General features: G+C 47.5%; 1 protein-coding gene across 1 annotated transcript; it reads left to right on the forward strand.

The window, feature by feature from the left end:
* Positions 1 to 4,298: 4,298 nt before the first annotated feature.
* On the forward strand, positions 4,299 to 8,453 carry LOC311141178 (BTB/POZ domain-containing protein KCTD9). Its single transcript, XM_084176437.1, has 12 exons — positions 4,299 to 4,474; positions 5,213 to 5,334; positions 5,436 to 5,479; positions 5,580 to 5,676; positions 5,809 to 5,867; positions 5,971 to 6,099; positions 6,259 to 6,326; positions 6,434 to 6,529; positions 6,634 to 6,783; positions 6,894 to 6,999; positions 7,101 to 7,234; positions 7,473 to 8,453. Exons 1-12 carry the CDS (start codon positions 4,427 to 4,429, stop codon positions 7,587 to 7,589), a joined length of 1,170 nt encoding a protein of 389 aa, XP_084032563.1. The 5' UTR covers positions 4,299 to 4,426; the 3' UTR covers positions 7,590 to 8,453.
* Positions 8,454 to 26,812: the final 18,359 nt, after the last annotated feature.

A 26,812-nucleotide genomic window follows, 5' to 3' on the forward strand; every position in this document is an offset into this window, starting at 1 on the left:
CCCCAAGAACACCATTCCAACCGTGAAGCATGGAGGTGGAAACATCATTCTTTGGGGATGCTTTTCTGCAATGGGGACAGGACGACTGCTCCGTATTGAGGGGAGGATGGATGGGGCCATGTATCGCGAGATCTTGGCCAACAACCTCCTTCCCTCAGTAAGAGCATTGAAGATGGGTTGTGGCTGGGTCTTCCAGCATGACAACGACCTGAAACACACAGCCAGGGCAACTAAGGAGTGACTCCGTAAGAAGCATCTCAAGGTCCTGGAGTGGCCTAGCCAGTCTCCAGACCTGAACCCAATAGAACATCTTTGGAGGGAGCTGATAGTCCATATTGCCCAGCGACAGCCCCGAAATCTGGAGAAGGTCTGTATGGAGGAGTGGGCCAAAATCCCTGCTGCAGTGTGTGCAAACCTGGTCAAGACCTACAGGAAACGTATGATTTCTGTAATTGCAAACAAAGGTTTCTGTACCAAATATTAAGTTCTGCTTCTCTGATGTATCAAATACTTACGTCATGCAATAAAATGCAAATTAATTACTTAAAAATCATACAATGTGATTTTCTGGATTTTTGTTTTAGATTCCGTCTCTCACAGTTGAAGTGTACCTATGATACAAATGACAGACCTCTACATGCTTTGTAAGTAGGAAAACCTGCAAAATCCAATCCCACTGTATATGTTTCAGTAAGATTGGATTTTTTGCATTTATAGCAATGGTTATTAATTGTACTGCAGGGATGGAACTTGTTGTGGTTGCAGCTGCAGAGAGGTATTTGGGTGTGCGAGACTTACATTGACATTACATTTACGTCATTTAGCAGACGCTCTTATCCAGAGCGACTTACAAATTGGTGCATTCACCTTATAGCCAGTGGGATAACCACTTTACAATATGTTATTTTTTTTTTAAATTTTTGTGGGGTGGGGTAAGGGGGGGTAGAAGGATTACTTTTTCCTATCCCAGGTATTCCTTAAAGAGGTGGGGTTTCAAGTGTCTCCGGAAGGTGGTGAGTGACTCCGCTGTCCTGGCGTCGTGAGGGAGCTTGTTCCACCATTGGGGTGCCAGAGCAGCGAACAGTTTTGACTGGGCTGAGCGGGACCTGTGCTTCCGCAGAGGTAGCGGGGCCAGCAGGCCAGAGGTGGATGAACGCAATGCCCTCGTTTGGGTGTAGGGACTGATCAGAGCCTGAAGGTACGGAGGTGCCGTTCCCCTCACAGCTCCGTAGGCAAGCACCATGGTCTTGTAGCAGATGCGAGCTTCAACTGGAAGCCAGTGGAGTGTGCGGAGGAGCGGGGTGACGTGAGAGAACTTGGGAAGGTTGAACACCAGACGGGCTGCGGCATTCTGGATGAGTTGTAGGGGTTTAATGGCACAGGCAGGGAGCCCAGCCAACAGCGAGTTGCAGTAATCCAGACGGGAGATGACAAGTGCCTGGATTAGGACCTGTGCCGCTTCCTGTGTAAGGCAGGGTCGTACTCTCCGAATGTTGTAGAGCATGAACCTACAGGATCGGGTCACCGCCTTGATGTTAGCGGAGAACGACAGGGTGTTGTCCAGGGTCACGCCAAGGCTCTTCGCACTCTGGGAGGAGGACACAACGGAGTTGTCAACCGTGATGGTGAGATCATGGAACGGGCAGTCCTTCCCCGGGAGGAAGAGCAGCTCCGTCTTGCTGAGGTTCAGCTTGAGGTGGTGATCCATCATCCACACTGATATGTCTGCCAGACATGCAGAGATGCGATTCGCCACCTGGTTATCAGAAGGGGGAAAGGAGAAGATTAGTTGTGTGTCGTCTGCGTAGCAATGATAGGAGAGGCCATGTGAGGATATGACAGAGCCAAGTGTATAGCAAGAATAGGAGAGGGCCTAGAACTGAGCCCTGGGGGACACCAGTGGTGAGAACACGTGGTGCGGAGACAGATTCTCGCCACGCCACTTGGTAGGAGCGACCGGTCAGGTAGGACGCAATTCAAGAGTGAGCCGCGCCGGAGATGCCCAGCTTGGAGAGGGTGGAGAGGAGGATCTGATGGTTCACAGTATCAAAGGCAGCAGACAGGTCTAGAAGGACAAGAGCAGAGGAGAGAGAGTTAGCTTTAGCAGTGTGGAGAGCCTCCGTGACACAGAGAAGAGCAGTCTCAGTTGAATGACCAGTCTTGAAACCTGACTGGTTTGGATCAAGAAGGTCATTCTGAGAGAGATAGCAAGAGAGTTGGCTAAAGACGGCACGCTCAAGAGTTTTGGAGAGAAAAGAAAGAAGGGATACTGGTCTGTAGTTGTTGACATCAGAGGGATCGAGTGTTGGTTTTTTGAGAAGGGGTGCAACTCTCGCTCTCTTAAAGATGGAAGGGACATAGCCAGCGGTCAAGGATGAGTTGATGAGCGAGGTGAGGTAAGGGAGAAGGTCACCAGAGATGGTCTGGAGAAGAGAGGAGGGGATAGGGTCAAGCAGGCAGGTTGTTGGGCGGCCGGCCGTCACAAGTCGCAAGATTTTATCTGGAGAGAGAGGGGAGAAAGAAGTCAAAGCATAGGGTAGGGCAGTGTGAGCAGGACCAGCAGTGTCATTTGACTTAACAAACGAGGATCGGATGTCATCAACCTTCTTTTCAAAATGGTTGACGAAGTCATCCACAGAGAGGGAGGAGGGGGGGGAGGGGGAGGAGGTTTCAGCAGGGAGGAGAAGGTGGCAAAGAGCTTCCTAGGGTTAGAGGCAGATGCTTGGAATTTAGAGTGGTAGAAAGTGGCTTTAGCAGCAGAAACAGATGAAGAAAATGTAGAGAGGAGGGAGTGAAAAGATGCCAGGTCTGCAGGGAGTCTAGTTTTCCTCCATTTCCGCTCGGCTGCCCGGAGCCCTGTTCTGTGAGCTCGCAATGAGTCATCAAGCCACGGAGCAGGAGGGGAGGACCGAGCCGGCCGGGAGGATAGGGGACATAGAGAGTCACAGGATGCAGAAAGGGAGGAGAGGAGGGTTGAGGAGGAAGAATCAGGAGATTGGAGGGAGAATGATTGAGCAGAGGGAAGAGATGATAGGATGGAAGAGAGAGAGTAGCGGGAGAGAGAGAGCGAAGGTTGTGACGGCGCATTACCATCTGAGTAGGGGCAGAGTGAGTAGTGTTGGAGGAGAGCGAGAGAGAAAAGGATACAAAGTAGTGGTCGGAGACATGGAGGGGAGTTGCAGTGAGATTAGTAGAAGAACAGCATCTTGTAAAGATGAGGTCAAGCGTATTGCCTGCCTTGTGAGTAGGGGGGGACGGTGAGACGGTGAGGTCAAAAGAGGAGAGGAGTGGAAAGAAGGAGGCAGAGAGAAATGAGTCAAAGGTAGACGTAGGGAGGTTGAAGTCACCCAGAACTGTGAGGGGTGAGCCATCCTCAGGAAAGGAACTTATCAAGGCGTCAAGCTCATTGATGAACTCTCCAAGGGAACCTGGAGGGCGATAACAAAACACAAATGTAGGTTATAACTTACCCCTAGCAGCTACTGTTAGCTAGCCAAGTGCAAAGCTAGCCACTGAATTGACTCAGCCAGTTCGCGTCTGTTCGCTAGGTCGTTCCAGCTATTGTTTACTAGTAGCTATCCAGGTAGCAACAAGCTAGCTAAATGTTAAGCACAGTAGCCACTTACTACCTAACGTTAACGCTTCAGACAATGAGGTTAGAAAAACAGCTGAATGGTAGGCATTATTGTATGTAATTATTGTAGGCAGCTAGCTGGCGTAATTACAGGTACTCTCAGGCGTGAAACAACTATCCACAGTTGCTAATAGTTACCAGTAGCTACCCGCTAGCTAGTCCAGGTAGTGGGTTAGCTAGCTAGCTTCATGCTTAACCGGGTTCAGCCGAATACAATACTAACCTACAATAATTACATACAACAACCCACGATAACTACCTACAATACCTAACTACAATCTAAATACATAGTTTAAGCTTTACTCGACAAAGCCCAAACTATGTATATAAGCCATATAAGCCAAGCTTACCTCCCGCCAGAGAGAGACACAACCTCACCCGACGACGAGTCCTCTCACTGTCCTAGACTTGACATCAGAAGAGTTACAGGGAGTGTTAAGTGGTGATGTTCCATCATCTCAGGTTGCGGGCATGAGGTAGGAATGAATATATTTAAATAGTGGAGTTGGGTGGTGTTAATTATTAATAATAATAGTGTAGTGTTAGATGGTAGGGTATTTATTTTTTTATTTTTTCAAGCAAAATATAAGGGAGTTGTACACCAGTCTAGTAGGTGGCGGTAATGCAACAAATTGGATGTCAACTGCCGTTAAACCTCATCGAAGAAGAAGAAGAAGAAGTATGTTGTCTTCTTGCCGTGTCGTCAAACTGTCAAATCAGCTAGCTAGCTGCTCTGGAGCGTTCTACTGTGGCTCATTGTTCTAGGATTATTATTAAAGACTATTACAAAGAATGAGAAGAGTTACTCTTTTTGTGAACGGGACGTCCAAAAATGGCAAGGTGCGTACAGTTAGTTTAGCTATTGGGCTAACGATAGCTAACTGTAAGGTAAGACTAGCAATGTAATGTAATGCGGCCCGTAGCTTCGATGCAACTAAGCGAGTTTGTAACAGCCAAATGTCCCAACAAACTCGCATAGTTGCATCAAAGCTATGCGGCCCTTATAATTTGTGTAGCTAGTTTACTTTGCGCGCTAACGCTAGCTATTTAATATGATAGGTTGTTTGGCATTACGAACAAACGTAGCTATCTGCTAACTAATTTCCTAGTTAGCTATCTGGCTACATTAAAGGTAGACTCAGAAATATGACATCATCATTCAAAATGTGGCCACTTCCTTACAGACGTCAACAACAGTGTTTTCAAACCAACAACATTTAAACCTGTGACCCACCATTGCCTCTTAACAATGTTGGTATGTTTCAAGGGAGGGGGCACATTCGGAAGAACTGGTGCCAGTCTTGGTAGATTTTAACTTTGTTGTTGACATCTGTATATAAGTAGTTGTCCAACTATTACATTTTAGGGCACATCGACAGATTTTTCACCTAGTCGGCTCGGGGATTAGAACCAGCGACCTTTCGGTTACTGGCACAACGCTCTTAACCACTAAGCTGCCGCCCCAATATATTATCATGTCATATTGCTGAGTCTACCTTTAAGTTTGCTAGCAAGAGAGAATGGGTTTACCCAAATCAGTCTTTTTTGTGTGACAATAACTCTGTTTTCCTTCATTAGGTTGTAGCTGTGTATGGGACCTTGGCTGACCTGTTGTCTGTAGCAAGCAATAAGTTGGGAATCAAAGCCTGTAATTTATACAATGGAAAAGGTGGTCTTATAGATGACATAGCACTCATCAGGTAGGGTACATTTCCTTCAACACTTTGTAGTTTCATGTACTTGGAATGTCCTTACTCAGGCCAATATTACATATTCATTTCTCTACTATTCCTTATTATAGGGATGATGATGTTTTGTATGTCTCAGAGGGAGAACCCTTTGTTGGTGAGTTTGTGTCCTCTAAATCTTTCCTAGTCTTTGCAAACCATTTGGTTCTGAAGAATGAGGTGGTGAGTTATCCCTCTGAATAATGTTATTATCTTAGACCCACAGAATGATGTCAGGGCTACAGACGGCCTGCCTAGGGCACACACAGATTGGCTGACCCTTAATATTGGGGGGCGTCTCTTCACCACCACACGGTAAGCAATGGAGGAGTTGTTTCTAATGTCTGTGAACATCAAAAGTCACATAGGAATATCTCTGTTAGTATTATTGCCATCCACTTTATTATTTGGTCACGTTTTTCCTCAAAATTATGGTCCTTTTTACAGGAGCACCTTGGTCAGCAAGGAGCCAGAGAGCATGCTTGCTCATATGTTCCGGGAGAAGGGTAAACAGTAATTAAGTTTGTCACATCTAACACTGCTGACCTTATACAAGATACCTTTTCTGTTGTAATTTACCCAAAATGATGGCCTCTCTTTGCTCTGCAGATGTATGGGGTAACAAGCAGGATGAACGTGGGGCTTACCTGATTGACCGCAGCCCAGAATACTTCGAGCCTATTCTTAATTACCTGCGACATGGCCAGCTCATTATCAATGAAGGAATCAATTTACTTGGTATGTATGGCATTTACAGGCGGCGCATTATCTTTATTCTACAATAAAGCTCACAGATTAATGATATCACTTCAGTTGTACATGTTGACTACAGTATTTATATTTCTGAAATCTTGACAACATATTGGCTTTAATCAGTAAATCTAATCTGGGTTTCAGGGGTTTTGGAGGAGGCTAAATTCTTTGGAATTGAGCAGCTGGCTGAGCAGTTGGAAGTAGCAATAAAGGTGAAGAACTCATGGCCTTATGGATGACAAGCAAGCTCCATATTTCAAATGATTTATTTAATTTCGTCACTGGATATTAATCCATGTCACCACATGCTTTTCTCCAGAATAACCAGCCACCTGAGGACCACTCTCCCATCTCTCGCAAGGAGTTTGTTCGGTTTCTGCTGGCTACACCCACCAAATCAGAGCTCCGCTGTCAGGTAAAACAACACATTTTCTACAAGGCCAACACCCTGTTGAACATTAGATACAGTTTACCTAACATATGTGAACGTGATAAATAATACCTCTCTCCATCCAAAAGGGACTTAATTTCAGTGGTGCTGATCTCTCTCGCCTTGACTTGCGCTACATCAACTTCAAGATGGCCAACCTGAGTCGCTGCAACCTGACACATGCCAACCTATGCTGTTCAAACCTGGAGCGGGCTGACCTCTCTGGGGCCAACCTCGATGTAAATCCATTAGCTCCTTCATTAGCTTATGAAACCTACCTGTTACAGCGTGTCAACATTTGAGAAATTAGCAGTATTTTGAGGGGACTGATTTTGTCTTTCTGTTTTAGGGTGCTAACTTGCAGGGTGTAAAAATGCTCTGTTCAAATGCTGAGGGGGCGTCTCTCAAAGGATGCAATTTTGAGGACCCGTCTGGACTAAAGGCCAACTTGGAGGGTAAACTGTAATTTATTTGTATTATAAGAGGGATGAGAAATATGGAACTGGAAACACTTGTATAACCTCTGGTGTTGAACATCTAATGTCTGTCTCATTAGGTGCCAATCTGAAAGGGGTCGACATGGAGGGAAGTCAGATGACTGGAATTAATCTGCGTGTGTCCACTCTAAAAAATGCTAAACTGAAGAACTGTAACCTACGGGGTGCCACTTTGGCAGGAACTGATCTTGAGGTAAGCAGAGGGCATTTAAGAGGATTAACCTTGAGACAAAAATATCAAGTAAATCTGAAACAAATGAGATCAGACAGCTCTTGTAATCATTTTGTTTGTTGTTGGAGGTTTATCAGATACCATAAAGTTGCATCCATCCTAAGATAACTGTTTTATTACTGTGACATCTAAGGTTATTGTCAAGAATACTGACTGGTTAGTACCAAGAATACTGACAGTTTTGTTTTACTCCTCACAGAATTGTGATCTGTCTGGCTGTGACCTACAAGAGGCCAACTTGAGAGGGTCCAATGTGAAGGGGGCCATTTTTGAAGAAATGCTGACTGCATTGCACATGTCTCAGAGTGTCAGATGACTCTCCTGCACAACCCTGCACATTCCACCTGGATTCAGGCTGGTTAATCTCATGGATGCCTGGCAACGATGTTATTATGCCAGCAAATCCCACCCACCCCTACTATCAAGCTTTCTGGACCCTTATGCAATACATAAATTTTTATGCACATCCCACATCCCTTCCACCTGATATACTAGCTTTAAATCTCTTGCACTAGAGCACATCCAGGGTTATCCATTTATGTTATGTAGTGGAAGGTTTTAAATGTCTGACTGTCTTTCCTTATTTTTTTCCCAAAACCAAAATATTGAATGTTCTTTATGTATGTTTACTATTACGTTTTTTTTTTTTTTCAAGATGTGTGTATGTATATATATTTCTTGATTATTTAACACGGTTCTGTAAGTCAAAGATTATCAAACTATAAGTCCATGAAAGTTGAAAGTAAAAATGTAAGGGCCTCAACCAAGACTGTGGTATAGCATAAGTGGGAGGTGGCATGGTGTGACTGTACATTCTTATCAATGTACTTAGTTTAATTGCCAGATATGCTTTATGTTTAGGATGTTTATTTTCTAAGTCAAAGCCATACCGTAGCATGGTGAAAATGGCATAATAATTTGCTGTTATTGCACCACACAATTATGCTGTGGATTTCATTTTTCATATAAGACTGTGTGTGTTGAACTGTATTCAACAGAATTTCAAGTATGCAATGTACTCTTTCCTTGCTGCCTGTTTTTGGTGTTCTCTGTGAATCTACCTCCTTATTTTTACCACTGTCTGATTGATCTCTAGTCTAGTTGCATGCATTTCACTGTGGTTTTTGCCTCTTGTTGTATGAAATCCGTTATTCATCATATCCAAATATGATAAGCAATTTATCGAAGTGAATGTGTGTTTTAATTGTGTTACTGTCATGTTCAAGCTTGTGTAGCACCTAGTTGTAAGAGGAAGATAGTTGTATAACAACACTCCCGTCAAGGAGACAACAACCAATGAACAGGGCATTTCATTCAGTCATGTATTGACATTTTGCTTTGCAACTTCTGTTTTACTCACTCATAGGACACCAAAAAGTTAAATGTGGTGGTTGTAACAATGTATTTCAAATCCAGTGCTTCCAAAACGTGTAAGTTATTAGGATAGCAAAATGTTATCACTGCTGGACTGTGATTGTCACAATCTTACATCAGTTATTTTAGAACGATGTCTGCATGTTTAAAGACTGCATTTTTTCTGGCTGTAGCTGAAAGATTTTGAGATGCAATATTCTCTCTATACTCTATCACAGTAGGTAGGTACTCATCTTTCGCGATAATGAAGGCAATCATAAAGAATATTGCACCTTGAGTGTGGAGATCGTCAATATCTGAACCTTGTAAGAAAGAACAATGGTTATTTATTTTGATATAACATATTGTATTAAAGAAATATGGAATGAAAGTTAGTTCTTTAAAGACCGGGTGTGTTTCTCGGCTTTTGCTGTCTATAATTATTGCACTCAACCACAAAAATGTAATTCAATAAATTACTGTTATGAATTAAAAAATAAATTACTTGTGCAAATGAAATACTGGTATGTTTTCGCTAACTTTCCAACTAATAACTCTTAAGACCCTGTGCCTAATTCATATAATAGTTGCTGCTGTAAAAGTGCACAATCATACCCAAAGTATTTTAGGCTTTTAAAAGGCTCTTTGGGGTGCCTGAAGTGGAGGTGCTTAGTGCTGCTCTGCAAAATATTTTTGAGTGGATTATTTTTTCAGTAATCCCACTTTTTTGTGACCTGCAGCGAGGTGATGGGACTAAGGGGCCACATGGAAACCAAGCTTCCAATAAAACCTCAGAGACAAATGAACTGCTCAGATAGAGTAAGGCTGACTATTGGTAGAATGGAAGAGAACAATGTCCTGTTGTTGCTGCTGCTCTTGGTGGTGGTACTAGTGTCACAGGGTTGCTGTCAACATTGGTACCATGACATGAGCCCGTCAACATTGGTCCTATGACATGAGACCAGGGGAGAAGAGAGAGACTGGCAGCCTGTCTGACACTGTGGGAAATGTAAGTACACTGCTCAAAAAAATAAAGGGAACACTTAAACAACACAATGTAACTCCAAGTCAATCACACTTCTGTGAAATCAAACTGTCCACTTAGGAAGCAACACTGATTGACAATACATTTCACATGCTGTTGTGCAAAAGACACCCCCAATAAAGGACTGGTTTTGCATGTGATGACCACAGACCACTTCTCAGTTCCTATGCTTCCTGGCTGATGTTTTGGTCACTTTTGAATGCTGGCGGTGCTTTCACTCTAGTGGTAGCATGAGACGGAGTCTATAACCCACACAAGTGGCTCAGGTAGTGCAGCTCATCCAGGATGGCACATCAATGCGAGCTGTGGCAAGAAGGTTTGCTGTGTCTGTCAGCGTAGTGTCCAGAGCATGGAGGCGCTACCAGGAGACAGGCCAGTACATCAGGAGACGTGGAGGAGGCCGTAGGAGGGCAACAACCCAGCAGCAGGACTGCTACCTCCGCCTTTGTGCAAGGAGGAGCAGGAGGAGCACTGCCAGAGCCCTGCAAAATGACCTCCAGCAGGCCACAAATGTGCATGTGTCTGCTCAAACGGTCAGAAACAGACTCCATGAGGGTGGTTTGAGGGCCCGACGTCCACAGGTGGGGGTTGTGCTTACAGCCCAACACCGTGCAGGACGTTTGGCATTTGCCAGAGAACACCAAGATTGACAAATTCACCACTGGCGCCCTGTGCTCTTCACAGATGAAAGCAGGTTCATACTGAGCATGTGACAGACGTGACAGAGTCTGGAGACGCTGTGGAGAATGTTCTGCTGCCTGCAACATCCTCCAGCATGACCGGTTTGGCGGTGGGTCAGTCATGGTGTGGGGTGGCATTTCTCTGGGGGGCCGCACAGCCCTCCATGTGCTCTCCAGAGGTAGCCTGACTGCCATTAGGTACCGAGATGAGATCCTCAGACCCCTTGTGAGACCATATGCTGGTGCGGTTGGCCCTGGGTTCCTCCTAATGCAAGACCTAATGTGGCTGGAGTGTGTCAGCAGTTCCTGCAAGAGGAAGGCATTGATGCTATGGACCGCCCGTTCCCCAGAACTGAATCCAATTGAGTACATCTGGGACATCATGTCTCGCTCCATGCACCAACGCCACGTTGCACCACAGACTGTCCAGGAGTTGGCGGATGCTTTAGTCCAGGTCTGGGAGGAGATCCCTGAGGAGACCATCCGCCACCTCATCAGGAGCATGCCCAGGCATTGTAGGGAGGTCATACAGGCACGTGGAGGCCACACACACTACTGAGCCTCATTTTGACTTGTTTTAAGGACATTTTACATTTTAGTCATTTAGCAGACACTCTTATCCAGAGCGACTTACAGTTAGTGAATACATATTTTTTTATACTGGCCCCCCGTGGGATTCGAACCCACAACCTTGGCGTTGCAAACGCCATGCTCTATCAACTGAGCTACATCCCTGCCCTACCCTGGACAACTGTGCGCCGCCCATGAGTCTCCCGGTCGCGGCTGGCTGCGACAGAGCCTGGATTCGAACCAGGATCTCTAGTGGCACAGTTAGCTTAGACCACTGCGCCACTCAGGAGTGGGGACATTACATCAAAGTTGGATCAGCCTGTAGTGTGGTTTTCCACTTTAATTTTGAGGGTGACTCCAAATCCAGACCTCCATGGGTTGATAAATTTGATTTCCATTGATAATTTTTGTGTGATTTTGTTGTCAGCACATTCAACTATGTAAAGAAAAAAGTATTTAATAAGATTATTTCATTCATTTAGATCTAGGATGTGTTATTTTAGTGTTCCCTTTATTTATTTGAGCAGTGTACTTTACCCATTCATAATGTGGAAGTAGGTCTATTTACTAAAGGTTGTGATGGTGCTTATCCAATGATGGGAGGCACGTTCCTATATTTGCATCGTAAAATTTAGCTAAATGACAATTCTACAGATGGCTGAAGACCTTCTGAAGATGGACACATCCTGCAGTTTGTTTGGCTGTGATGTCTCACCTCATGCCAAAATGTACAGGCTAAGGGCATTTGTGAGTGACATTTACAGTTTAGCAAATAGGGCAGTTTCCCTTCAAGAAGCTACCCAGAAGTTGAAAATAAAAGGAAATTGTGATGGTAGTTACTTTTTTCATTGATGTGTTTTTTCTCAATGTTTTATATCCAAATTGTAAACTATATTTTTTATTTAGTTTGTTTGTAGGCAACCCTCACTGACAGAGAAAGTGGACTAAACAATATATAGCAAATGTATGCTAACTCTAATAAACATTGCAGTGCCATCACTGTGTTTTGTGGTGGTCTTTGTTGGGGGCCCTGTTTTGGTCGTTTGCATATTACAGAGTCTGGCTTTAAAATAGTGGAACACACCCATTCAAACTTTTGTAAAGCACGATGTCAAAATAAAAGTGCCAACCAATGATTGTGCTCAGCTGGTAGAGCACGGCGCTTGTAACGCCAAGGTAGTGGGTTCGATCCCCGCGACCACCCATACACAAAAAAAAAAAAATGTATGCACGCATGACTGTAAGTCGCTTTGGATAAAAGCGTCTGCTAAATGGCATATTATTATTATTATTATTATTATTGTGAGTGTGAGTTACGTTGTCGGCTCTTGTAGCAAACCTTTATTTAGAAAATGTTGACAGAATGGCTTTTATGGCATTTGTTCATTTGGTTGTGTTTGTTAAAGATTATTATCTTCGAGTACAGAATTTCCAAGTAATTAGCAAGCTAAATAGCTAAACTCAAGCAGTTACTTTGAGGAGCAAATTAACGTTTGCAGACAAGCGTCCTGTTTTGCTAGCAGCTGTGTTAGTTATGGGCTAGCTGTAGCTAACAACATTAGCTAGCTAGCTACACTATATATACAAAAGTATGTGGACACCCCTTCATATTAGTGGATTCGGCAATTACAGCCACTCCCATTACTGAGAGGTGTACAAAATCGAGCACACAGCCATGCAATCTCCATAGACAAACATTGGCAGTAGAATGGCCTTACTGAAGAGCTCAGTGACTTGTAAAGGGTGGCTATTTGAAGAATCTCAAATATAAAACATATTTTGATTTTTATAACACTTTTTTGGTTACTACATGATTCCATATGTGTTATTTCATAGTTTTGATGTCTTCACTATTATTCTACAATGTAGAAAATAGTAAAAATTAAGAAAAACCCTTGAATGAGTAGGTGTTCTAAAACTTTTGACCGGTAGTGTATATACAGTACCAGTCAAAAGTTTGGACACACCTAATCATTCAAGGGTTTTCCTACATTGTAGAATATTAGTGAAGACATCAAAACTATGAAATAACACATATGGAATCATGTAGTAAACCAAAAAGTGTTAAACAAATCAAAATATATTTTATATTTGAGATTCTTCAAAGTAGCCACCCTTTGCCTTGATGACAGCTTTGCACACTCTTGGCATTCTCAAATCAAATCAAATCAAGTTTTATTGGTCACATACACATGTTTAGCAGATGTTATTGCGGGTGTAGCGAAATGCTTGTGTTTCTAGCTTCAACAGTGCAGTAATATCAACAATTCACAACAACATTTGGACAAGCAATGTCAGAGTGGCATAGACTAAAATACAGTAGAATAGAATACAGTATATACATATGAGATGAGTAAAGCAAAAATATGTAAACATTATCACAGTGACCTGTCACGGATCCCCCCGGTACTGCTGCTCATTCCGTTCACCAGTTCCGGAGGTCTACGTCACCGGCTTTCTAGGCGTCACCGACGTGGATCATTACCACCAACCTCGGACTGTCTTGTCTCATTACGTACACCTGGTTCCCATTCCCCCTGATTAGTATGTGTATATATGTGCCCTCTGTTCCCCATTGTCCTTGTCGATTATTGTCCCATGTCTGTTGGTCTCGCGAGTACCGTGTATTGTGCTCTTGTTGTTTACGGGTCTCGTCCCATGTATTGTGTAGAGGTTACATCTCGCTCTTTGTTTGGGTTATATGCCTTTTGTATAAATTACGTGTTTGTGTTGGGTGGAGTAATAAAACCCCTAATACGTATTCCTGCGCCTGTCTTCCAATCATTATACAAGGTGACAGAATAATCGACCCATAAAAATGGAGACAGCGGGAAAGGCAGAGCTGACAACCATCGTAGAGACAGTTCAGCATCATGAGGACTGTCTCTCCATACTCAGCAGCGCCATGGACAGCGTTTTGGCAACCATCCTGCGGTTGGAGGGGAAAGTGCAGTCCCTCCAGTCTCCAGTACCGGTTCCGGCACCAGCCCCAACACAACCACTACCTGCCTCCGTCCCATCTGAGCCAGTCCGCGGAATACCCCTGTCCCTCCCGGAGCGCTTTGACAGCGCGCCAGCGAGATGCACAGGATTTCTTCTGCGAATGCGACCTGTACCTCGTTCGCTATGCAGAGGCTGTCTCCGGGAGGGACAGGGTTTCCACAGTCATCTCGGCACTGACCGGAAGGGCCCTGGACTGGGGTGCCGCGGTCTGGGAAACGGTCGGACCCGAGGTCGAGTCCTACGAGCGCTTCACCCTCCTCTTCCGCTCGGTGTTTGATCATCCTGTGGAGGGCCGAGAGGAGAGTGAGCGTCTACTCCGACTACGCCAGGGATCTAGGACCGCCTCTGAGTTCGCCCTGGAGTTCTGGACCAACCTGTCACTCAACCAGCGTATCAGCATGGCGATCCGGTTGGACAACCTCCTGCGGTCCCGACAAAGACCTACGCGGAATCCGGATCCCATGGCTACACCTGCTCCGTGGCCAGCGCCGATGGAGGTGGGCTCTGCACGTTTGCCCGAGGCAGAGCGTAGGAGGAATCTGGATTAGTCGCAGGAGTGTCAGGAGAGGTGTCTCGCGATGTTTGTCAACACCACTACGGTGGAAAGTCCGGACCACGCCACTCAAGTGGATTTACCAGAGGAATACAAGGATCTGGAATGGGTTTTCTCTAATTTTATTTTTTATTTATTTCACCTTTATTTAACCAGGTAAGCCAGTTGAGAACAGGTTCTCATTTACAACTGCGACCTGGCCAAGATAAAGCAAAGTAGTGCAATAAAAACAACACAGAGTTACATATGGGGTAAAAAACATAAAGTCAGAAATACAACAGAAAATATATATACAGTGTGTGCAAATGTAGCAAGTTATGGAGGTAAGGCAATAAATAGGCTATAGTGCAGAATAATTACAATAGTATTAACACTGGAATGCTAGATGTGCAAGAGATTATGTGCAAATAGAGATACTGGGGTGCAAAAGAGCAAAATAAATAACAATATAGGGATGAGGTAGTTGGGTGGGCTAATTTCAGATGGGCTGTGTACAGGTGCAGTGATCGGTAAGGTGCTCTGACAACTGATGCTTAAAGTTATTGAGGGAGATAAGAGTCTCCAGCTTCAGAGATTTTTGCAATTCGTTCCAGTCATTGGCAGCAGAGAACTGGAAGGAATGGCGGCCAAAGGAGGTGTTGGCTTTGGGAATGACCAGTGAGATATACCTGCTGGAGCGCAGACTACGGGTGGGTGCTGCTATGGTGACCAATGAGCTAAGATAAGGCGGGGATTTGCCTAGCAGTGATTTATAGATGGCCTGGAGCCAGTGGGTTTGACGACGAACATGTAGTGAGGACCAGCCAACAAGAGCGTACAGGTCACAGTGGTGGGTAGTGTATGGGGCTTTGGAGACAAAACGGATGGCACTGTGATAGACTACATCCAATTTGCTGAGTAGAGTGTTGGAGGCTATTTTGTAAATGACATCGCCGAAGTCAAGGATCGGTAGGATAGTCCGTTTTACGAGGGCATGTTTGGCAGCATGAGTGAAGGAGGCTTTGTTGCGAAATAGGAAGCCGATTCTAGATTTAACTTTGGATCGGAGATTCTTTATGTGAGTCTGGAAGTTGAGTTTACAGTCTAACTAGACACCTAGGTATTTGTAGTTGTCCACATACTCAAGGTCAGACCCGTCGAGAGTGGTGATTCTAGTCGGGTGGGCGGGTGCCAGCAGCGTTCGATTGAAAAGCATGCATTTAGTTTTACTAGTGTTTAAGACCCAGGCTACACACCTGCCTCCTCATCACCCCTGGGACTGTGCCATTGACCTGCTGTCCGACACAGTACTCCCGAGAGGACACGTCTATCCCCTCTCCTACGTGGAGACCGAGGCCATGGAGACGTACGTACAGGAGAGCCTCCAGCAGGGTTTTATTAGCCCCTCTACGTCACCAGCCTCCTCAAGATAATTTTTTGTCAAGAAGAAAGATGGGGGACTACGCCCCTGCATTGATTATCAAACACTGAACAAAGCCACCGTTAAGTTCAACTATCCTTTACCCCTCATCCCAACCATCATCGAACAAATGGCCGTACTTCACGAAACTGGACTTGAGTAGCAGCTACAATCTGGTGCGCATTCGTGCAGGCGACGAATGGAAAACTGCCTTTTCCAAGACCACAGGGCATTACGAGTATCTCGTAATGCCCTTTGGCCTGTCTAATGCTCCTTCAGTCTTCCAGGCCTTTATTAACGAAGTGTTTCGGGACATGCTGGGACGGGGTGTAGTGGTTTATATAGACAACATTTTGGTCTATGCTGCTGACCGAGCCCATCATGTCTCGTCAGTCAGGTCTGTACTGGGAAGAATGTTGGAGCATAATCTCTATGTTAAACAAGATAAATGTTTGTTTTTCCAGCGGCCCATGTCCTTTTTGGGCTACCTCATATGCACGGAGGGAGTGGAGATGGAAGAGCAACTCGTCAGCGCAGTCAGGTCATGGCCCATCCCCAACTCCGTGAAAGCAGTCCAGCAATTCCTGGGGTTCGCCAACTATTTCCGGAGGTTCATCCGGGGCTTCAGCATGGTGGTCGCACCTCTTACCTCCCTGCTGAGAGGAGGTCCTCAGCGGCTTCGTTGGATAGCGGAGGCGGAGAGGGCATTCGAGACGCTGAAGGCATGCTTCACCACTGCTCCCGTGCTGGCACATCCCAACCCCTCACTCCCCTTCATCGTCGAGGTGGATGCCTTTGAAGTAGGAGTCGGGGCAGTGCTGTCCCAGCGCACCGGAACCCCTCCAAAACTGCGGCCCTGCACCTTCTACTCCAAGCAGCTGAGCCCCGCCCAGAGGAACTACGACGTAGGGGACAGGGAACTCTTGGCGGTCAAGAAGGCTCTGAAGATGTGGAGGCACTGGCTGGAGGGGTCCAAACACCCATTTCTGGTGTGGACGGACCACCGCAATCTGGAGTACATCAGGGCAGCGAAGAGGCTAAACCCAAGACAGGCCAGGTGGGCTCTATTCTTCGCCAGGTTCCAATTCACACTTTCCTATAGGCCAGGCTCGAAGAACGTGAAGGCGGATGATGTCTCGCCTCTATGATGCAGAGGAGAGGCACGGAGAGGAGACCCCCATTGTCCCTCCGTTCCGTATCATCGTGCCAGTGGTGTGGGACGTGGATGCCAACATACGGCAGGCCCTGCGTACGGAACCCGCACCTGCACAGTGCCCGGAGAACCACGCCAATGTGCCCACGGGTGTGCGGGACCACCTCCTTTCCTGGGCGCACACGCCGCTTGTGTCGGGTCATCCTGGGACAGGCCGTACCATCGCCTGCCTGACTGAGAAGTACTGGTGGCCCACCTTGGCTAGGGACGTCCGGGTTTACATCTCTTCCTAATCCATCTGTGCCCAGTCTAAGACACCCAGACACCTCCCTTATGGAAAGCTCCTTCCCCTGCCAGTTCCACAACGACCCTGGTCTCACCTGTCGGTGGACTTTGTCACTGACCTTCCCCCCTCCCAGGGGAACACCACCATTCTTGTCGTTGTGGACCGGTTTTCCAATGCTTGTCGCCTCCTTCCTCTGCCTGGGCTCCCGTCGGCCATGCAAACTGTGGAGGCTCTTTTTACACACATCTTGCAGCACTACGGGATCCTGAAGGACATTATGTCAGACCGTGGTCTTCAGTTCACCTCACACGTATGGAAAGCGTTCATGGAACGCCTGGGGGTCACAGTCAGTCTCACCTCCGGGTACCGTCCTCAAGCTAATGGACAGGTGGAGAGGGTCAATCAGGAAGTGGGCAGGTTCCTGAGGTGTTACTGTCAGGACCGGCCGGGGGAGTGGGCAGATTTTCTACCTTGGGCTGAGTACGCGCAGAATTCCCTCCGCCACTCCTCCACTAACCTCACTCCTTTCCAGTGCGTGTTGGGGTATCAGCTGGATCTGGCACCTTGGCATCCGAGCCAGACCGAGGTCCCTGTGGTGGACAAGTGGTTTCGGCGCACTGAGGAGATTTGGAACGCTGCGCACACTCGTCTCCAGCGGGCCGTTCATCGCCTCAAGGAACAGGCCGAACTCCACCGCAGTGAGGCGCCTGTTTTCTCTCCAGGCGACCGGGTCTAGCAGAGGTCTACGTCACCGGCTTTCTAGGCGTCACTGACATGGCTCATTACCACCAACCCCGGACTGTCTTGTCTCATTACACACACCTGGTTCCCATTCCCCCTGATTAGTATGTGTATATATGTACCCTCTGTTCCCCATTGTCCTTGTCGATTATTGTCCCATGTCTGTTGGTCTCATGAGTACCGTGTATTGTGCTCTTGTTGTTTACGGGTCTCGTCCCGTGTATTGTGTAGAGGTTACACCTAGCTCTTTGTTTGGGTTACATCCCTTTTGTATAAATTACGTGTTTGTGTTGGGTGGAGTAATAAAACCCCTAATACGCATTCCTGCGCCTGTCTTCTAATCATTATACAACGTGATATGACCAGTGATTTCAAGTCTATGTATATAGAGCAGCAGCCTCTAAGGTGCAGGGTTACGTTACCGGGTGGAAGCCGCCTAGCGATGGCTATTTAACAGTCTGATGGTCTTGAGATAGAATCTGTTTTTCAGTCTCTCGGTCCCAGCTTTGATGCACCTGTACTGACCTCGCCGTCTGGATGATAGCGGGGTGAACAGGCAGTGACTCGGCTGGTTGTTGTCCTTTATGATATTTTTGGCCTTTATGTGACATCGGGAGCTTTAGGTATCCTGGAGGGCTGGTAGTTTGCCCCCGGTGATGCGTTGGGCAGACCGCACCACCCTCTGGAGAGCCCTGCGGTTGCGGCCGGTTTCCGTACCAGGCGGTGATACAGCCCAACAGGATGCTCTCAATTGTACATCTGTAAAAGCTTGGGAGAGTTTTAGGTGCCAAGCCAAATTTCTTCAGCCTCCTGAGGTTGAAGAGGCGCTGTTGTGCCTTCTTCACCACACTGTCTGTGTGGGTGGACTATTTCAGTTTGTCATTGATGTGTACGCCGAGGAACTTGAAGCTTTCCACCTTCTCCACTGCGGTCCCGTAGATGTGGATAGGGGGGTGTTCCCACTGCTGTTTCCTGAAGTCCATGATCATCTTCTTTGTTTTGTTGACGTTGAGTGAGAGGTTATTTTCCTGGCACCACACTCCCAGAGCCCTCACCTCCTCCCTGTAGGCTGTCTCGTCATTGTTGGTAATCAAGCCTACTACTGTTGTGTCGTCTGCAAAGTTGATGATTGTGTTGGAGGCGTGCTTGGCCACGCAGTCATAGGTGAACAGGGAGTACAGGAGGGGGCTGGGCACGCACACTTGTGAGGATCAGCGAAGTGGAGGTGTTGTTTCCTACCTTCACCACCTGGGGGCGGCCCGTTAGGAAGTCCAGGACTCAATTGCACAGGGCGGGGTTGAGACCCAGGGCCTCAAGCTTGATGATGAGCTTGGAGGGTAATATGGTGTTGAATGCTGAGCTATAGTCAATGAACAGCATTCTTACATAGGTATTCCTCTTGTCCAGATGGGATAGGGCAGTGTGCAGTGTGATGGCTATTGCATCATCTTTGGATCTATTGGGGCGGTAAGCCAATTGAAGTGGGTCTATGGTGGCGGGTACGGTAGAGGTGATATGATCCTTGACTAGTCTCTCAAAGCACTTCATGATGACAGAAGTGAGTGCTACTGGGCGATAGTAATTTAGTTCAGTTACCTTTGCTTTCTTGGGTACAGGGACAATGGTGGCCATCTTGAAGCATGTGTGGACAGCAGACGGGGATGGGGAGAGATTTAATATGTCTGTAAACACACCAACCAGCTGCTCTGCGCATGCTCTGAAGACGCGGCTAGGGATGCCATCTGGGCCGGCAGCCTTGCGAGGGTTAACACGCTTAAATATCTTACTCACGTCGGCCACGGAGAAGGAGAGCCCTCAGTCCTTGTTAGCGGGCCGCGTCAGTGGCACTGTATTATCCTCAAATCGGGCAAAGGAGATGTTTAGCTTGTCCGGGAGCAAGACGTCGGTGTTCGCGACGTGGCTGGTTTTCCTTTTGTAGTCCATGGTTGTCTGTAGACCCTGCAACATACGTCTCGTGTCTGAGCCATTGAATTGCAACCTTTTCCTAAAATTTGCTTTGTTAAAATCCCAATCTACAATGAATGCAGCCTCAGGATATGTGGTTTCCAGTTTGCGTAGTCCAGTGAAATTCTTTGAGGGCCGTCGTGGTATCGGCTTGAGGGGGGATATACACGGCCGCGACTATAACCAAAAAATATTATATTGGGAGATAATACGGTTGGCATTTGATTGTGAGGTATTCTAGGTTGGGTGAACAAAAGGACTTGAGTTCCTGTATGTTATCACAATTACACCATGAATTGTTAATCATAAAACATACACCTGCGCCCTTCTGCTTCCCGGAGAGATATTTATTCCTGTCTGCGCGATGAACTGAGAACCCAACTGGCTGGACCGACTCGGACAGTATATCCAGAGAGAGCCATGTTTCCGTGAAACAGTGTGATGAGGTGGTGTTGAAGGAGTCAGGTGCAGGAGGGTAAATCACAGAATAACAGGCTTTAATCCGCAAAATACGGGTTTGCGCAGAACTGTGTCAAACACACTCCAGGGCACAAAACAAGTGCACAGGAACAAGCACACGGGGAAATACTCCCGTCGAACAAAATACACGAGCTCCACCGAGCTTCACTAACCTTCACAATAAACAATCACCCACAAGGACAAGGGGGCAGAGGGAACACTTATACACAGACTAATTAGGGGATTAGAACCAGGTGTGTGTGATCACGAGACAAGACAATTGTGATGATGATTTGGGCGGCAGTGGTTAGTACTCCGGTGACGACGAACGCCGAAGCCTGCCCGAACAAGGAGGGGAGGCAGCCTCGGCTGAAGTCGTGACAGTACCCCCCCCCCCCCCCCCGACGCGCAGCTCCAGCAGCGTGCCGACCCCGGCCTCGGGGACAGCCAGGAGGATACGGAGTAGGGCGAGCCGGAAGGCGATGGTGGAAATCCTGCAACAGGGAGGGATCGAGGATATCCCTCATCGGGACCCAGTACCGTTCCTCCGGACCATACCCCTCCCACTCCACGAGGTACTGAAGGCCCCCCACCCGACGCCTCGAATCCAGGATGGCACGGACAGAGTACGCCATGGCCCCCTCGATGTCCAGAGGAGGTGGAGGAACCTCCCGCACCTCAGACTCCTGGAGCGGACCAACCACCACCGGCCTGAGGAGAGACACATGAAACTAGGGGTTAATACGGTAATCAGGGGGAAGTAACAACCTATATGTAAACTCGTTGATTCTCCTCAGGACTTTGAACGGCCCCACAAACCGCAGGCTCAGCTTCCGGCAGGGCAGGCGGAGGGGTATATTCCGGGTCGAGAGCCAGACCCGATCCCCTGGTACGAAGACCGGGGCCTCACTGCGGTGACGGTCAGCGTTGGCTTTCTGACGCACCAGGTTGTACGCACTCCTGAGATCTAATTTGATGAAGAAGCGCGCCCCATGCATTGATTCAATCACCGAAGGAATGAGGGGGAGAGGATAACTAAATCTTATCGTCTCCCTGTTCAGTGGTCGATAATCAATGCACGGGCGCAGACCTCCATCCTTCTTCTTCACAAAGAAGAAACTCGAGGAGGCGGGTGAAGTGGAGGGATGTATATACAGTGAGGGAAAAAAGTATTTCATCCCCTGCTGATTTTGTACGTTTGCCCACTGACAAAGAAATGATCAGTCTATAATTTTAATGGCAGGTTTATTTGAACAGTGAGAGACAGAATAACAACAAAAAAGTCTAGAAAAACATGTAAAAAATGTTATAAATTGATTTGCATTTTAATGAGGGAAATAAGTATTTGACCCCCTCTCAATCAGAAAGATTTCTGGCTCCCAGGTGTCTTTTATACAGGTAACGAGCTGAGATTAGGAGCACACTCTTAAAGGGAGCGCTCCTAATCTCAGCTTGTTACCTGTATAAAACACCTGTCCACAGAAGCAATCAATCAATCAGATCCAAACTCTCCACCATGGCCAAGACCAAAGAGCTCTCCAAGGATGTCAGGGATAGGATTGTAGACCTACACAAGGCTGGAATGGGTTACAAGACCATCGCCAAGCAGCTTGGTGAGAAGGTGACAACAGTTGGTGCGATTATTCGCAAATGGAAGAAACACAAAAGAACTGTCAATCTCCCTCGGCCTGGGGCTCCATGCAAGATCTCACCTCGTGGAGTTGCAATGATCCTGAGAACGGTGAGGAATCAGCCCAGAACTACACGGGAGGATCTTGTCAATGATCTCAAGGCAGCTGGGACCATAGTCACCAAGAAAACAATTGGTGACACACTACGCCGTGAAGGACTGAAATCCTGCAGCGCCCGCAAGGTCCCCCTGCTCAAGAAAGCACATATACAGGCCCGTCTGAAGTTTGCCAATGAACATCTGAATGATTCAGAGGAGAACTGGGTGAAAGTGTTGTGGTCAGATGAGACCAAAATCGAGCTCTTTGGCATCAACTCAACTCGCTGTGTTTGGAGGAGGAGGAATGCTGCCTATGACCCCAAGAACACCATCCCCACCGTCAAACATGGAGGTGGAAACATTATGCTTTGGGGGGTTTTCTGCTAAGGGGTCAGGACAACTTCACTGCATCAAAGGGACGATGGACGGGGCCATGTACCGTCAAATTTTGGGTGAGAACCTCCTTCTCTCAGCCAGGGCATTGAAAATGGGTCGTGGATGGGTATTCCAGCATGACAATGACCCAAAACACACGGCCAAGGCAACAAAGGAGTAGCTCAAGAAGAAGCACATTAGGGTCCTGGAGTGGCCTAGCCAGTATCCAGACCTTAATCTCATAGAAAATCTGTGGAGGGAGCTGAAGGTTCGAGTTGCCAAACGTCAGGCTCGAAACCTTAATGACTTGGAGAAGATCTGCAAAGAGGAGTGGGACAAAATCCCTCCTGAGATGTGTGCAAACCTGGTGGCCAACTACAAGAAACGTCTAATCTCTGTGATTGCCAACAAGGGTTTTGCCACCAAGTACTAAGTCATGTTTTGCAGAGGGGTCAAATACTTATTTCCCTCATTAAAATGCAAATCAATTTATAACATGTTTGACATGCGTTTTTCTGGATTTTGTTGTTGTTATTCTGTCTCTCACTGTTCAAATAAACCTACCATTCAAATTATAGACTGATCATTTCTTTGTCAGTGGGCAAACGTACAAAATCAGCAGGGAATCAAATACTTTTTTCCCTCACTGTACCCCTGGCGCAGGGACTCGGGGACATAGGTTTCCATAGCCACCGTTTCAGCTTGTGACAGTGGGTATATATATGACTCCTGGGAGGTACAGCCTCTACCCAGAGGATTATCACGCAATCCCCCGCCCGATGAGGTGGTAATTTAGTCGCCTGCGTTTTAGAGAACGCTTGTGCCAGATCGAGGTATTCAGGGGGAATGCGCACGGTGGAGGTACTGTCTGGACTTTCCACCGTGGTTGCACCAATGGAAACATCTAGACACCTACCCTGACACTCTCGCGACCACCCCGTGAGAGCCCTCTGCGGCTATGAGAAGGTGGGGTTGTGGAGTGCTAGCCAAGGGATACCTAATACCACAGGGAAAGCAGGAGATTCAAAAATCGAAAAAATAACCTGCTCAAAATGAGTCTCCTGGGTGATCATGGTGACTGGGATCATGACTTCCGTAACAAACTCGGACCCTATTGGTCGACTATCGAGTGCTCTGATGGGAAGTGGAATGGATAGGGGAACCAATGTTATGCCTTGACAGCGTGCGAATGCCCTGTCCATAAAGTTCCCAGCTGCGCCTGAATCGACTAGCACTTTACACTGGGGAACTACCATGAGTTCGGGAAAGTGGATAGGTAGGGTACAGTGCGCAGCAGAGGGCTCTGAACAAGTGTGGGTGTTCGATACCTGGGGTGACGCGTGAGTGTCCTGCCTACCGCCTCCCGGCCCAAAAGAACGTTGACTACGACGTGTGGTGTATTGTCCCTTCGTGCCACCAGAGTGGCACTGTCGCTGTCCTCCTCCGCTCTCTCGGCCGGCGGCTCCACCCAGCTCCATCGGCTCGGAATCCGAGTCGTCCGGGGTGGAAACGGGCAGACCCCTACCACGATGTCCTCTGGCTGCCAGCAGGTTGTCCAAACGAATGGCCATGTCCACCAGTTTGTTGAAGGACAACATAGTGTCTCGGCAGGCTAGCTCCCGTCGGACATCCTCCCACAGATGGCACCGGAAATGGTCGATCAGGGCCCGCTCGTTCCACCCGGACCCCGCTGCCAGCGTCCGAAACTCCAACGCAAAGTCCTGCGCGGTCCTCGTCCCCTGCCTCAGATGGACCAGTCGCTCACCCGCCTCTCTACCCTCGGGCGCGTGATCGAAGACCGACCGAAAGAGGCGAGCGAACTCCCTGTTGTCCTCCAACGCAGCTCCTCCTTCGTTCCACACCGCGTTGGCCCACTCCAGGGCTTTCCCACAGAGGCAGGAAACGAGGACATACACCTACTCCTTCTCCGCTGGTTCCGGCCTGATGCTGGCAAAGTAAAGCTCCAATTGGAGGAGGAATCCCTGGCACAGCGCCGTCGTCCCATCAAACGCCCGTGGTCGAAATATCTGGATCCCTCCGGGTGCTGGGGTGTAGGTGGCTGGATCCGGTTGGCCAGCTGGTCTCGACAGATCGGGTTCTTCAGGTCGTCCAACGGCTGGAGAGGAGAGAACCCGATCTGTCGAGACCAGCTGGCCAACCGGATTCCCCCAAGCTGGCCAGCATCGTGGAATGCTCCTGGACCCGTGCCATGACTCCAGGCATGCGCTCTTCTCCCGCTGACTCCATAATCGGGTGGGTGATTCTGTGATGAGGTGGTGTTGAAGTCAGGCGCAGGAGGGTAAATCACAGAATAACAGGCTTTAATCCGCAAAATACAGGTTTACGCAGAACTGCATCAAACACACTCCAGGGCACAAAACAGGTACACTGGAAAATACAAGGCACACAGGAAAATACTCCCGTCGAACAAAATACACGAGCTCCACCAAGCTTCCCTAACCTTCACAATAAACAATCACCCACAAGGACAAGGGGGCAGAGGGAACACTTATACACAGACTAATTAGGGGATTAGAACCAGGTGTGTGTGATAATGAGACAAGACAATTGTGATGATGATTGGGGCGGCAGTGGTTAGTACTCCGGTGACGACAAACGGCGAAGCCTGCCCGAACAAGGAGGGGAGTCAGCCTCGGCCGAAGTCGTGACAAACAGAGTGTGTTACAATCCCTGATGTCTCTCTGTAAAGAAACACTCGCCCTGAGCTCGTCAACTTTATTATCCAGAGACTGAACATTAGCGAGTAATATTCTCGGAAGCGGTGGGTGGTGTGCACGCCTCCTAAGTCAGACTAGAAGGCCGCTCTGAGTACCTCTTCTCCGCCGTTGTTTTGGGTCGGCCTCTGGAATCAGTTCAATTGCCCTGGAGGGGTGCGAACAAAGGATCAGCTTCAGGAAAGTCGTATTCCTGGTCGTATTGCTGGTAGTACTGGTGAGTTACCTCCGCTCTGATATCCAAATGTTCTTCCCAGCTGTATGTAATAACACAAACAATTTTCTGGGCTAATAACGTAAGAAATAATACATAAAAAAACTAAATACTGCAAAGTTTCCTAAGAGCTAGCAGCAAAGCAGCCCTCTCTGTCAGCGCCATTTTAGAAGCTTCACAAAGTACTTCAAAGCACTTTATGATAACAGAAGTGAGTGCTACAGGGCGAGAGTTATTTAGCTCAGTTACCTTTGCTTTCTTGGGAACAGGAACGATGGTGGACATCTTGAAGCAAGTGGGGGCAGCAGACTGGGATAGGGAGAGATTGAATATGTCCGTAAACACTCCAGCCAGCTGGTCTGCGCATGCTCTGAGGACGTGGCTAGGGATGTCGTCTGGGCTGGCAGCCTTGCGAGGGTTAACACGCTTAAATGTCTTACTCACGTCAGCCACGGAGAAGGGGAGCCCACAGTCCTTGGTAGCGGGCCGCGTCGGTGGCCCTGTGTTATCCTCAAAGCGGGCGAAGAAGGTGTTTAGCTTGTCAGCTTCATGAGGAATGCTTTTCCAACAGTCTTGAAGGAGTTCCCACATATGCTGAGCACTTGTTGGCTGTTTTTCCTTCACTCTGCGGTCCAACTCATCCCAAACCATCTCAATTGGGTTGAGATCGGGTGATTGTGGAGGCCAGGTCATCTGATGCAGCACTCCATCACTCTCCTTGGTCAAATAGCCCTTACACAGCCTGGAGGTGTGTTTTGGGTCATTGTCCTGTTGAAAAACAAATGATAGTCCCACTAAGCACATCCCAAATGGGATGGCGTATCGCTGCAGAATGCTGTGGTAGCCATGCTGGTTAAGTGTGCCTTGAATTCTAAAGAAATCACTGACAGCGTCACCAGCAAAGCACCCTCACACCATCACACCTCCTCTTCCATGCTTCACAGTAGGAACCACACATGCAGAGATCATCCATTCACCTACACTGCGTCTCACAAAGACATGGCGGTTGGAACCAAAAATCTCTAATTTGGACTCATCAGACCAAAGTCTCCTCTGAACAGTTGATGTTGAGATGTGTCTGTTACTTGAACTCTGTGAAGCATTTATTTGGGCTGCAATCTGAGGTGTAGTTAACTCTAATTAACTTATCCTCTGCAGCAGATGTAACTCTGGGTCTTCCTTTCCTGTGGCAGTCTTCATGAGAGCCAGTTTCATCATAGCACTTGATGGTTTTTGCGACTGCACTTGAAGAAACTTTCAAAGTTCTTGACATTTTGGG

The sequence above is a fragment of the Coregonus lavaretus genome, assembly GCF_964263955.1.
Source record: "Coregonus lavaretus genome assembly, chromosome: 14".
NCBI classification, from domain to species: Eukaryota; Metazoa; Chordata; class Actinopteri; order Salmoniformes; family Salmonidae; genus Coregonus; species Coregonus lavaretus.

What these genes read in the sequence shown, in the direction of transcription:
- LOC311141178 (XM_084176437.1), top strand. Translation starts at nt 4,427, where the DNA reads ATGAGAAGAGTTACTCTTTTTGTGAACGGGACGTCCAAAAATGGCAAG. An exon ending in TCTCTGGGGCCAACCTCGAT is followed by an intron (nt 6,784 to 6,893) that starts GTAAATCCATTA and finishes TTTCTGTTTTAG; the next exon opens with GGTGCTAACTTGCAGGGTGT. An exon ending in TGGCAGGAACTGATCTTGAG is followed by an intron (nt 7,235 to 7,472) that starts GTAAGCAGAGGG and finishes TACTCCTCACAG; the next exon opens with AATTGTGATCTGTCTGGCTG.